Raw genomic sequence first — 14152 nt, 5'->3', positions numbered from 1 at the left:
GGACCACCACGTGGATGGACCCGCGTGTAGCCGCTGCTCGACGCCGAACGCGCGGCCAGTCGGTAGCGTCGTCGCAACTCACCTCAAGAAGTAATATTTTTATTGTTGACGACAGAGAAAGTTCGCTCACGAATGAGAATCCGCAACGTCCATCCGACGGCAGCACTGGCTCCCATTCGGGCGTAGCGAGCAACGAATTCGCCCGTAGCGGCAAAAGTAGCGAAACTCATATTTCAGTTAGATCTGTATCATCATCTGGCGCTATAAAAAACACTAGTGACCAAACAATTGGAATCAGCACTATTGAAACGTGCCGAGATGAATCCAATCTGGCCGACACAGCCGTCAAGCAAAGTACGACAGCACCAGCTGTGCAAGACGACATAGACGAGTGGTTTGCCGACCTTTCGGATGACCTGTTGCAACGCTCGAGCGGACAAAAGGAGAAGTCAGAGCATGAACAGGTCGCGACGCAGTTATCTAACACGAATTGTAAAGAAGAGACGCTGTCTGAAGACTCTCAGATTGAGGAAAATGTATTATCACCTTTGAACTTGAGTGAAGATCGTCTTAGTATGGGTAGCCAATCGAAGCTGCAGTCAAAATTGTCGGGGGTTAGTGCCAGCAGTGTACACACCGATGACGGTCAGATGGTGCTGCAACGCTACTTTGCACCGATTTTTGTGAGTGACGAGGATGCGCCAGGCTGTCAGCAGTGTGGTGTCCGGTTCACTACGTTTAGACGTCGTCATCATTGTCGTCTTTGTGGCAACGTCTACTGTGCCGACTGTACGACAAACAAGGTGAAGCTACCGATTGAAGATCCTTCTTACAAAAAAGAACAGCCGGTGTGTACGCGATGCTTTCGAAATGTACAAGCAGGCGACTATTTCAGCATTGTTGGGCTTCGTCACAACTTAGAAGATTCCTCGCTCACGGTTGATGACCGGGTGGAACAGCTTATGCAACTTGCGATGGCATTGTCCACTGGACGTCCCGAGACGGACGGGAACCTCGGAATCCATCGCATCGCACAGCTGAATGATGTGGATGCAGCTGGAGGCGTGGCATCCTTCTGCCAATTAATTGATACGGAGGTTGAACCTTTGCAGCAGGCTGCTTTAGAAATGCTAGCAAATCTCATCGATCTTGAAAACAGTGCCGGTAACGAACTTTCTGCTGGTGAAGCTTTCGCGAAATCAGGCGCGTGTGCTCATTTAATAAAGATTTTAGGGAGTAGAGTGAACGATCAAGAAATTGGCCGCTTTGTTCGACCAGAAGTCCAGCGCATGGCTCTCCGTCTCATGCACCACATTTGCCAGTCTTCAACGTGTCAGAATGCTCTGCGTAATGCAGGTGGGGGTGGTTATCTGCTTGACTTACTCTCTGTGGATTCATCACTGGAAGTGCGCGTGGAAGCTGCGCGTTGCTTGAGACACTTTGTGCAAAAGAATGCAGAAAACATTATTGAAATGACTCAAAATAAAGTTGTGCCGCTGCTGTGTACTCTGCTGGAAAGTTTTATACAGTTGCGTAGGGGTAGCACACTTTATAGCAGTGGCAATGAGGATAGCCGTGACGAGTCACACGAAATTGCGCTTGAGGCAATTTTGAGCACCATTTGTGAGTGTATTCAATATGCAGACTTTGGAGCTTCGCGTATTCAACGCAGCGTACAACAGATCCCTGCAGAGAGTATCCATTTGTTTGTGACAGTCTTGCTGAAAGGAAATCGTGTCATTCGCTTACTGTCGTCGCAAATACTCATTAAAGTATCTCAGGAGCCGACGCTGATTTCAATCGTTGGGAAGGATCAGGCGTTTCTTAAGGAATGTTTGTGGATGCTGGAAAATGATGAGATGAACACGATTGCTTCAGAGATTCTGTGTGGCCTCTGCTTGACAAGACCCAAGCAGGCAGAAAATGATTCAGACCAAGGTGGAAACATCGAAGATGAGCACGAGCAGGTGCTCAGACTGATTTATGACTTGCAGATATTTGATGCGGTACTCAAGAACTTCAATGCGTGCGTTGTCGGTGACCAACAGATTGTGGGTGAAATAAACTTCCAACAAAATTTACTGGGAATCATCAAGAGCTATAGTGCGGAATCCGAGGTTTACGTTGACTACATTTGCGCACACAATTGTGTTCCTACTCTATCTGTTTTCTTACTTTCCCACAAAACCCGATTAATTCCATTGTGTGCACAGACGTTGATGAATCTGTCCAAATTCAATCCTAGCATATATGATGAACTGTACGATGAACATGTATTGGAAAAGATCCATCGTTTGTTGCAGACGCCACCTGACGAAAATCGACTTTTTGCTCTCCTTTACTTTCGAGCACTTGTTGAAAATAAGAGATTTTTCTCTGCTGATGTACTTGACACGCTCTTTGCAATGGCATGTCGACAAGACGACGCTTTACAAGGCGCGACTTTGGAAATGCTAGCACTTTTAAGTGGAGTTAAATCAATTAGTGCTGTGCTTGAGCCGTTAGATGAACCCTCGACGGTGGAATTGGGAACTATGGTGCGGGAACTACAGGAACGTGTCGTTAGTGCGGCGTACTTTTCTGATTTGATGACCATTGCATGCTCTTCAGGTGAGAAGGAAATGCGTTACAACTCAATTAAGTGCCTTATTTGTGGTTTTCACGGGAATGAGGAGTTTATTGATCAAATGCTCGGTCACAAGATGATTCGTGCTTTTTGGAAAGGATTACGTCGATGGATGGACGTACCTGCAGATGAGCTCAGCTCGGTAGCATCGCAGCTCAACAAGTCTTTGTTGCAGCTTTTGTACTTGGCACTGAAGATAGCGCCTTCAAGGATTAGTGCGATTGGCGAGGACCAAGTGACAAGCCTCGTGACGCTTGTGACGGAATTCAGCGTGGCCCAACCTCGCCTTTTAGTAACTTGTGTTCGCATCATACGTCTTCTTATTATGCATGCTGATTGGAGAGACTTGTTTGTTGCATTATATGCGGTCAAGTCAACAACAATTGGATCAAGATTCTTACTTACTCTGATGAATGGGATTATGCAGTCAAAGTTAAAGGTAAATGAAGAAAGCGAAAACTTGGTGCGAAATGATGGCATCGATATCTTAATTGAGCTTGTCAAAGACACAAACGAGCTTAACGGCATCGACAATCATAGTGGGGTGGCGTTGACAACTGAAGTGATCATTGATCTTTTTATCAGCGCTAATATCCATGCTTCCTTGCTTGAGCTACTTCGGTTCTATGCAGTACATGAAAGCTTGGGGACAACAGAGTGCTATACTGATCAAATGATGGATGACACATATGAGGAAGGCCGAAAGTACGTCATAACTCGAGCACTGGAGCTATTGGAGCTGCTGGCACATTCACGTCGCATTCGGATGCTCATTTTAGAGGCTGGTCCGGCACTAGAGGTCTTAGTGACTGCGTACGAATCTACGACCTATAACTACAAAGACTCGTCGCCTTGGCATCAACTGATCGCTCAAAATCTCGGACGAATTTTAATTCAGTTGTCTAGCGATCCATTAGAGTTTCGCAAGACCCTATACGACCACCGTGCAGCTTTACCCCATTCAATTCTCAAAAATATTCTTTCACCAGCTGCTGTTGTCGCTGAAACTGCTGAAAAGATCGTGCTTAACCTAGTCGAGTCGGACTTTGCTACTTGCCCAATGTGGCTCGATTTGATCGAGAGTGCGAACGTGCGGCTTGTTTTTCGTGTGGTCGTTGGAGCCCGCCAACCGTCGGTGAAAGTTACTGCAGCCCGCAAACTCATTGACATTGTCTTTACCCACACCCATACTCTCAATAATGATGGATCGGGTTTGACACAAGAGGAAAAGAGTACGTTGGTGTCCATGCTAATCGATTTTTTCGTAGAGTCTGATCCGCGAACATCCGTGGTGGGTGTGCTTGCTCTCACTCTTTTGCTTAAAAATGGCCAGACTTTTAACGAACAGCAAATGGAAAAGATTGCTGTTGATGGAGCCGAGTCACTAGTTTATTGGATTCAAAAAGGAACAGAACGTCACCAAGAAAATGCCGTACGAATCTTACACGACGGTGTGACAGATCCACATATCCTTCGAAAATTTTATGACCAGCTTCAAGCCCCGTCAATTCAGCGTGAGACCGCGTTTTTGCTAGAGGTAGGACATCAGCTGCTTGATGTCGATATCAAGACCAACCCAGAAGGACTTTGGAAGCGCTGCAAGTTATTGCAAGATCTTCTGAATGTGATAGATGTTGACATGCTGCCGATCGACTGCGTAGAGATCATTGAGGAGGTGATTACTTACTTACTGGAGCTGCAGGAAGACATAGAAAAGGAGATGGAGTTGGCGTTGGAAGATGCTGACGAGAAGGAGCAAAAGGAAAGATTTTTACGTGTGATTATTGAATTCTTGGCCGTTTTAGCTTCTACCAGTACTTTTCGCTCGACACTTGTGCACCAGGATGCGATCGAAAAGCTTGTGGCTATGCTTCATCGTCGAAAGAATAAGATACAACCGGCAAGTGCGTTGATTATTCAGACGCGCCGGCTGCTGCGAAAGCTTTGCGTTCTTGAAGTTCCTCGACTCGTTGCTTGTAATGGTATCGAGATTTTATTGGAAACGGTAGCGAGGCAGAAGGAAGAAGGTGATGTTGAGCAGAGTCCTGAGCGCGTGGCTGACATGTTGGAAACATTTAACTCTATTGTGGAGTGTGGCTCTCGCGGCAAGGCTGCTCTTATGGAGACGGAAAGTTTTCTACCGAGCTTGGCAAAAGGCTTCAAAACGATGTGTGGAGATCTGAGTGAGAACCAAAACTTAGATCCTACAATACTGCTCGGGCCAAACTTGGATGGACGAAATATTAACATGGAAGTTTCGTGCGGAATCTGTCTTTTGATATATTTACTTGCCCGTAGTGGTATCCACCGTGAGCGAGTTCTTAGAGAAACCAGCCTACTGAAGTACATTGTGGCTATCATGGTTTGGCTTCCGTCTATATTTTCAGGCGAAACAGTCGTGGTGCCAGAGCTTCATGCTAAGTTTTGTTTTGTATTTACTTCCGGCCTCCCGTTTCTGGAGGCTGCTCTTGTGTCTGCAGAAGAAGCGCTACAAGAATCAAGAGACACGAAAGAGCTAGGTGAAAATACATTAAAAGTGTACTTTCAAACACTTCAGACATTTGAAGCTGGCCATGAGTCCGTTGATCTCTTTCTGGCGGCCTGCGAAGGATTAAAGAGTTTGTTATTCAGCGATAGCGCAGTGCCTGTGTTCACTGATGATGATCAAATGAAGCTTGTGACTTTGTTAAAAGAGCAACTCCTCCGCTCTATAAAGGCTCCTAAGTACTCGATGGAGTGTGTATTGAAATTGCTTGAGCTTGCCTCAATTTCGACTAGACTTCTGGTGCGTAAGGAAGAGGAGCCTGCGCGCAGCTCGTGGCTTGTCACTGGAGTATTCTATGTGCTATATAATTTCGAGTCTTGTGGAGATGACTTAGATATGTCGGTCCTATTCACATTATTACGGCGATTCTCGACATCCTTGAAATTTCGCACGTCACTGTACAAACACGTCGATTATCAAAAGCTTGTAGAAATACTGGTGGCTGTTGCCCACGATGGCAAATGGCGTCGTTGGCGTAAAAATGCTCTGAATGTGTTGCTACTGCTGGGAGAGGAGGCCGCACTGGAGCAAATGAGTCAGGATCAGGAGCCGATGCCAATGCTTCAAGCATCAACGACCAGCTTACTCCAAGACCACAATAGTGACCAAATTAATTGCGCGACGCGTTGTTTCCACTGCAGTCAAGTGGCTATTACTCCACTTTCAGCCAATTTATGCGTGATACCGTGTATGCAATGTCATAAGACACTCGCAGTTGTTTCCGATGGCTCCTCAGCAAACCACGACACACTTTTGACTGACATAAAGGAGAACGGCAGCATCACTGAAACAGTGTCTAAGATCTCTTTAGAAGAGAATTTTGTTTGTGCCAATTGCGATACACTGTTCGAACTCCCCTTTGATCTCAGTCCCGCGGAGATTGTCTGTCCTCACTGCCTTCAACTTGCGTCCGTTAAACCAACAAGTATGATTATTATGCCAGCGTTTGGTACTGAAAAGAAACGAGCGTCAACGTCATCAGTGCGCTCAGTGGAATCAGGAATAAGTTTGGCAAAGGATACGTCATTGTCGTCTTTGTCCGGCATTGATGTGCGGGATACGAAGGTCGTAAGTTGTGGTCACTGTGGAAAGCATTTGATCGTAAAGAATGGTGCACCGGCAGTAAAGTGCCCGTCGTGTCACGGAGTCTCAAAGTTATCCACGGCTACAAGTAAGTTTGTCGTTTATAACTAATATTGGTTTTTGGTTTTCGCTAGAATGCTAATGCTTTAGCTCTTTGGTGTATAGCACAAGAAATGATGCGGTGCGAAAATTGTAACACGCTGTTGAGCCTGCCTGCTGGTGCGAGAGCGTACAAGTGCATGAAGTGCTTACAGACAACACGACTATCGTAGTACGATATAGAAGTAGTCGAAGATGACAAATTTTCTCTTCACAGACGCAAAAGGTGCAGCGCCATGGCATTGGAAACCAAGAAGATTTTCCAGCATTAATCTTTAAGTCCGTAAAGTTTCGTCTCGTCTCGTGCTTTTGTGCTTTTATTCTCGTCAAATGGATATCCCGCAACATCAAAATTGGTGCACACTGGCCGCGTCTTAGACAAATATATATCATCTTTACCGCCGCCATATCGGGGAACAGATCGGCACGCAATGACATTTCTCCTTTTTCGATGAAGTCCCAACCGAGCAGTGCCCTTGAGTGTTTTACAATTGCGCTTTGCACTGATTTGGAAAAACTACAGAACTTATCTCAAAAGTGAGTGCGTACAGCTTTTTTGCTGTCTTTCGAGACGGTCTTGTACATGTTGAAGCCTATCTGAGCATCTATCTGATTGCGTTCATTCACCAAGCCGTCAGTCGCCTCGATCGTGCTCACAGCCTGGATAAAGCAAATATTTCTCTTGCGTTCAGGCGTGTCGAATTGAGAATACTATTCGGTACCAAACCACGAGGTGGATACAATGCGTGTCATCTGTGTTTCGAAAAAGTATTACTTAGGAGGAGACTTGAAGTGTTTAAAAAAAAACCGATAACGCTTCAGCAGGTAGAAGTCACATTTCCAAAAAAAAATAAGGATTGGTGGTGAACGCGAGCAGGATTTTCCGAGCTGTCAACAGTTTTATGGTCAAGTTTAGGGACAAGACAGCACTTGAGATTGTAAAACTGCAGCACACAACAGTGTCAATACACGAAATTGGTTTCATTGATGCTTTTCGCTTTGAGACGCATAATTGATGAGTGGGTCGGATTTTGATCGAGCGGATATATGTGTTATGTTGAACGTCTCCGACATGAATGTATTGTTACGCATGGCTTTTACAAGGTACTTGTGTTAGGCATTAACTTGATAACGATTCGGTCTACTTATTTTTGCAATCATATCGTCGACTTCTAACAAAAGACCGATTTTTTGCGCAATATAAATTGTATAAAATGTAACCTTTAAGTCCCACGAATTGAGTAGTAGTCCTGCATAATTGTGTTGTGTATTTTGCACTTTTGAGCGCACCTCTGAGTTTTAATATCCAAATGGAACTCCTTCATAATCTCTTCGAAATTAATGATAAGTAAACTCAATAATTTTCAATAAAAAGCCGAACATTGCTACAAGAAAAAATAATATAGACTACTCCAGCAAATTGAAGCAATAGTCAGGCAGGGTCGAGTAGGTATAACCAACACTACGTAGCAACTTTCGACCTTAAATTTAACTCCATCATAATATGCTCTATTGGTTCTCCTGCTAGGCAGAATCCCTCGCCACTGGACAAACAAAAACAACTCTACAGTATGTACATTGATTATATGCACTGTGTGCACCATTTGGTCCGTCGTGGTGTGAAAAATCTCTGTGGGTGGGAGAGGGTGCAACGGGGTTGCCAAGCACTTTGCACATAAGAAATTTGACCTCCAAAGTCCGCCTTTTGGGCTCGCGTACTTCTATCAGCAGTGGGAGCAAAAGCTTCTACTGTAACTAGGTATCAAGTTAGGTCTGCTATCTCAAAAGTACACAATGATTTAGAATCGATATTTCTCAGAAACATAACATATATTACTATCACTTCTATCAGAACAGTATCTATTTCTTGATGTGCGGCTGACAATTCACCGTATAGATCTCTCCATTATAAAATCTGATCATCTCCAGTGACAAGCCCATTAGCTTTGAGATCGCGCTGATGATATACATCCAGTACGGCGATGGCTCCAGCCGTGAGGCCGCTTATATTGGGCGTTCTGCCCTTGAGGAATGGGACGAAGAACACCTTTTTTTGAGCAAGGAAAGTTGAGAAAGTCATGAACTTATTTTTACTGCAAATGGAGCAACCACTCGTCGCACTTTGTTAGTATGCCGGTTAGACTTCCGTGTGCAATGATAGCCACATTGTGTGATGCCTTAGACCGAGAAGTCTCGCACCGTTGTAGACTTAGAGCTGACAGTTGTCGTGGATATCCAAACTGTCAAACCAGGGTTATTGAGCGCGTTCGCGGTTCATTTCTACCCGACAGGGAGGCGAAAAATAGCGGGCTTTACCCAATCCTCGAAAACTCTCGTTGCCGCAATGGCGTCTGACGGTCCCAGAGGTTCTAGTGGTAATTAATTACAAGGAGATCACCAAACAGATGCGGTCAGCACCGAGACCTTCTTCGTTCATCTTCCCCTTCGCCAAAGGGGTGGGCATCGCATTAAACGCAGATACAATTTTCGTGATGCGAGGGTAGATTAAGGTACCGATAGTAGAAGATATTCAAATCCGCCTGAGGAAATAAATTACAGCCAAACTGAGAAGGAAAACGGACATGTGTTAGCTGCTAAGAGGCTTGGCGGACCCGCAGATCTTATATCTGCGTTCACATCAATGAGATACAAAGTTGGGCTGTTACACAAATGTGGACGACAAACCCGTTTTGGAAGCACGTCAAGTCCCATTTGGTGCAGGGTGCCTACCTTGAAAGTGATGTGTTCTATTGTATCTTATGGATCATTGTCAATTGAACCGAGCTCTCAAACGTGCGTGTTTCTCTGTGGGAGGAAGGGGTCGCAGCTTAGGGTTGTTGGATATCAAGGCCAACATCTTCGGCTGCAAAACGTCTGCATTGACTCAGGAGCGCCGTCTAATTACGTACGACGCGCGGCTGTCGATCTCAATAGATAGTAAGCGGGGATGTTGAAGGTGCTAAATGCGATAATAATATCCGTGCATCTTGCGACAGGGACACTGGTTAACATGTCGAAGGTTATGTTGGAGTTTGAAGTGAAGTTTGTAAACTTTGACAGCATGAACGTTGATTTTTACCTCGTTCTCTCTGTGAAGCTTTTGCGGGATATGACCTTGCCTCTTTCAGATAATATGAGCGCTTTTGGAGTGGGCACGAGGCTACAATACCTTAGGTGTAGAACAAATGGATCGGGGCAAGAATTGGGAACCTTGTTTACTGACAACCAATGCTGTTTGGATCGTACAAAGTTCACATTACTTGGTGTAACCGGGACTCGGTAGGTAGTAAAGCGCTTGTTTTGTCAATTTAGAATATATGAGCTCCCGAAATAGCAGAGCAACTTACTAGCGCTTGCAGCGGGGCAGCCGTAGCTCTTTCGCATAGAGGACTCTTAGCTAACGTCGGCGACCTTTGTTCTATACTTAGTACCAGCGCGAGTGTAGCGGATCCCAATCCGCCTACTCCAAGAGTAACCACAACCTTAGCCCAAGGCAGATAAGCTCTTCCGTTCGAAACGTGAGCTGAATTTCTTGGATATAATGCGGCAAAGCCGCCTATACCTAAATCTATAGGTTTTTCTAATCAAAATAGTAAACCTAATTGAAATGCATAACCACTGGCAGTCCAGCCACGTACTGACTTATTGTTAAGGTGTAGCAACACCATTGTGTGATTACACCGTCTTGTGTAACTCACACCCTTGTATGATTACACCATCTTGTGTGACCTACCCCTTCATATTAGGGTACGCGTAACCCCGATACAGCGCTGGTTGCTTAAGAGGGTCTCGGGTATATGGTTGAAGCACATCTGTGCACACTTCAAGTGTCAAAATCCTGTGCAAAGTGCCGGAAATCCCGTTGCATTCAGGGTCAAACCCGCGTCCAAAGTGTCTCCTCGGTGAAGATAAAACATTAAACATTTGATTACTTAACCCCCAAGTTATAGAAAAGTCTCAAAAGTTTGGAGTAATCAAAACCCGATCATATTGAAAAATGGCTTTCAAAATACCGAAAGCGGTAATCGCTTGTCTGGATGCGCTCACTAGCTTCAAAAATGCGCTGATGAGACACACCTGATAACTTCTACCGACAAATTTCTAATGTTGAGCGTTCTGACCTTCAAGGGCCAAAACTGAAAAATCATTTCGCTCTGGATGAGGAAACGTGAGATGGCCATGGATTTGACCTTTCTCCAACCTCGCGGCGCCCTTGCGATCTCATAGCGACGAGATAGCATCAGAACGGCCACTTACATGCAATCATCTGTAAGTGAGGCGCTCCCGACGGGTGATCGTCGACGCGCATCAAAAACGGGCTAACAGTACGGAACCATTGTAGATATCAAAGGATGCAATTTTTGATGAAGACACTAGTAACAAAGTCGAAGGTTATGCTAATCCTTTACATGTAATTTGAAGATTTTGACAGCGTGGAACGTTGTCTAGTCTCTAGATGCGAACTCATTCTAAACATGGCGTGACTGGAACGCCACATGCCATAATTAAATTGGGGGTTATAATAAGCGAGGTGCCACGCATTTTCTTCCTGATGAAGCATCGGCGAGTCATGATGTTACCTACACCACGAAGCAAAAACATTTCTGTGTGGCCACAAACCTGCGATATTTTCGGGCAGGACATAGGATGTGCGAGATTGATAGCAATTATATTGCTGAGCTCCTTGCGCAAAAATTAAAAGAAAGAATCTGGTCTCAGCATGAGACGGTGACGGATGATTGTACGTCGCGATGCCCAGAGTGTATCTCTCTTATGGCGGGAAGGGCAAATGTATGTTGTGCCCCCAAAATTGTTTTTCTTGCGGACATATAAAGAGCAGATGTGAGCTGCTGTCTTCTGGGTAGAGGCCGTTGGATGCTGAAAGCGACACCTCCCGTGCCAGAGCCGATTGAGCTGAAGGGCGACAATTAGTCCTGAGTAAAAGGGTCATGGCCTGAAGATAAATAAAATGGCCCATCTTTGTCGCAATGTACCGGTACTGGTGTGTCAGCGGTACCGTTCACCGATCCCGCATTGCGGAGTAGTGAAGTTCATCGTTTAAGTGGCAAAAAAGATTATTAAATTCTAAATGTTGTCGTCTAACGATCGAGTGATTGTTAGACGACAACGTATCCGGGCCCCCGGCCACTACACAAGCTGAGCTTGACCAGCGGAAAGCTTTCCGAGCTCGCTTCTTGGTACCCCAAGAAATCTAAATGGATAGGTACCGCGCTCAACTTCGATCTCAAAGAGGAGGCGCTCCTGTACCTGCAATGCGGTTTATTTCTATGGTGCTCGTCCCCGGCGAAACCGCTGCAGATGATGGGGAGCTCTTTGAGTGGTGGGTGCAGCAGCACCGGAAACTTTTCTCGCTGCCTCACTTACAGTGGAGCCACAAGAAGGTAGGCGTGCGCGTAGAACGCCATCTTCGATTAAATTTGCCAAACTCAAAGCGCAACGCCGATTTCCTGCATGTTGTCGCCCTCGTGTGGTTTCTCACGTGGGTGAGTCTACGACTACAGCAGCTCAGGGCCATAGCTTGAGCTCAGCTTACGGTCCTTCGGCTTTCCGGGATACTGCCGAGAAAAGCGGGGTGTACGACGACGCGGAGCGTCATGATCGTTCTGACCAGAAGCGTCCACGACGTCTGGCAGTCTTGCCGAAGTGGCACCTCAAATTCCCATGAGTTCTCGGAGTTTGGGTATCCCCGCCACTGCACAATATATTGGGTTAAACCTCGTCGACGACGTCGATCCACACGGCGTTCTACGCGGTGGTGAGCGTCACCATTCTCATCGAGAAGAGTCGGCGGCGGGCGATGACGACTTGATCGCCGTCCGGTGACTCGAGATGATCTTCGAGCGCTGGAAGATAAGGTCCTTTGTCATCGGCAATCTGCCGAGCATCGCTTCGAGATCGCCTATCGCTGTGCGGAAGACGTCGAGGGCCTGGTCACTTTGTGTATCGACTGCCTCACGTTGAATTTATCGTGCTCTGTTGGAGCGATTCCTAGCCGTCGAGCAAACGAATACGTGACTTTTGTGCGACGGTGGAGCACCTGGCGCCGTTAGACGCGGAAAATGTTGCACTCCGTGCTCAGAACCGGTTGCCGGTTCAGCTTCTGGGTGGCCGAGCGATTTTGGGCACCGCCCCGGCGCCAACGCTTCCGCATTCGTTTGCGCCGAATCCCGGTACGGCTTGAGCAAGCTCACATAAAAAACCGGGTGCGTGCGAATCCTTCTCGGAATGTCGAGCGTATACGCGAGACCTCGTTTGGCCACGGCCTTGAAAGGTCAAATTAACCGTGAACGGAGCGTTGTCTTAAAGACAGCAGAGATGCATGTGTAGGATGGTTTTTAGCATTTGATAAAACCAGGTCTCCGACCTCAAACTCTCAACATTTCTTCTGCTCCTTCCGTTTGCATATTCTTTTTGTATGTATTGGCTTTCATTCATCGCATCGCGAACGTGTCGTAGGAACTGAGTCTGGTAGACAGGAACTCATCAAATTTTCACGCACAGTGAAGGGGCTGACATCAGCTAGCCGCTTGGCTATTCTACCCCGCCAAGCCCTGAGCCATGGGATAGCGGCGTCATAGGACGGGAGAATTGATGATCCCGTTCAAGTAGATCGCGAGTAGCCAGTAGATGAATGCATTACATTATTCAGAGCAAACTCTACGAGTGGCAGTATGGTGCTCCAGCGCTTCGACGAATCAGCGCAGACGCTACGAAAATCGCCTTCAACGACGTGATTCACGCGCTCAGTTTGACTATCGGTCTGTGGATGGTCCGCTGTTGACGGCTAACTTGGTGCTTAGCACCCTAACGACTGTTGACCAAAACTTCTGATGGTATATGTTGCGCGCTGCTACAGGCTCACGGGAGCAAGGATTTTGAAAACTCGGACAAGAAATTGTCGACGCGATTGCGCGCACGGTTACACCTGTATTTGTTGAATAACGGATTTCTGTATTATAGCACTGATTTGAAGGATACGCCACGAATTGTTGTTCCTCACAATAATTAAAATATCGTATCATCTATGTCATCTATGAGGTCCACCACACCCAACTCAAGGGTCATCTCGGTCGGGAGAAGACGTACAACTCTGTGAGCTGTATGCTGAGGCAATGAAAGCGCGGTTGACTGACACCGTTACTGCTTGCTTAGCGACGGGGACTTGTCTTACTGAGCCGAGAGTCTCTGTAAACCTGGATGTCTAGTTTTGTTACTTCGATAGCGTGGAACGCTGTTTAGTCTTAGATTTGGATTTAAGGTATGACCTTATCCTTTGTATGACATGGTTGGAACACTATGAGCCATGGATCGATTGGAGGTCGAAGACCTAGGGCGCTACATGCACATCTCTAGGTAGAGCATCAATGAGTAATGAACCCACCTCTGCTAGGAAGTAGAAACGCTATTGGCGCGGGCACTGGACCGGGGCGGTCAATGTGCTGGATATTGAATATCCGAGTTGTTAAACACCAAAAGTGTTTTTAACAAGAGTCCCAAGCGTGGCTCGTGGGCTGAACGTGGAATAGCACGTAAACCAACTAAGCACTGCTCTCGTTGCGAAGCAGTCGCTGCATGCCATTGATGGCGTTGTCGGACAGAGTCCGAGGCATCTTGGGCTCGGCCCTTCAGATGCGTGGTGGAGTGGCACGTTATCCACTGGAAGAAGACTGCGGGGATAGCAGCTCTTCGTCGGATGTTGTAGATAACATCGGATCTCCAAAGGAGCGGAAAGTGAGGGTGACACCAGACGACGCAAAGTGCGTGTTTACCCTGGTCTA

At 46.4% G+C, this 14152-nt stretch overlaps 1 protein-coding gene across 1 annotated transcript in view; it reads left to right on the top strand.

The window, feature by feature from the left end:
* Positions 1–6526, top strand: part of PHALS_05302 (mitochondrial carrier family) — a gene marked incomplete at both ends in the record, with an annotated part of 6995 nt that extends 469 nt beyond the window's left edge. The window contains 2 exons of the mRNA XM_024722855.1: positions 1–6342; positions 6420–6526. The exon at positions 1–6342 is cut by the window's left edge and continues 469 nt beyond it. Of these exons, the coding sequence (XP_024573890.1) occupies positions 1–6342; positions 6420–6526 (6449 nt within the window). The remainder of the gene's footprint in view (positions 6343–6419) is intronic.
* Between the last annotated feature and the right edge of the window lie 7626 nt (positions 6527–14152).

Source organism: Plasmopara halstedii, assembly GCF_900000015.1.
Source record: "Plasmopara halstedii genome assembly, contig: Scaffold_289, whole genome shotgun sequence".
In the NCBI taxonomy this organism is placed as follows: domain Eukaryota; phylum Oomycota; class Peronosporomycetes; order Peronosporales; family Peronosporaceae; genus Plasmopara; species Plasmopara halstedii.
The sequence above is the reverse complement of the archived record's forward strand: the minus strand, read 5'-3'. Positions and strand labels throughout refer to the sequence as shown.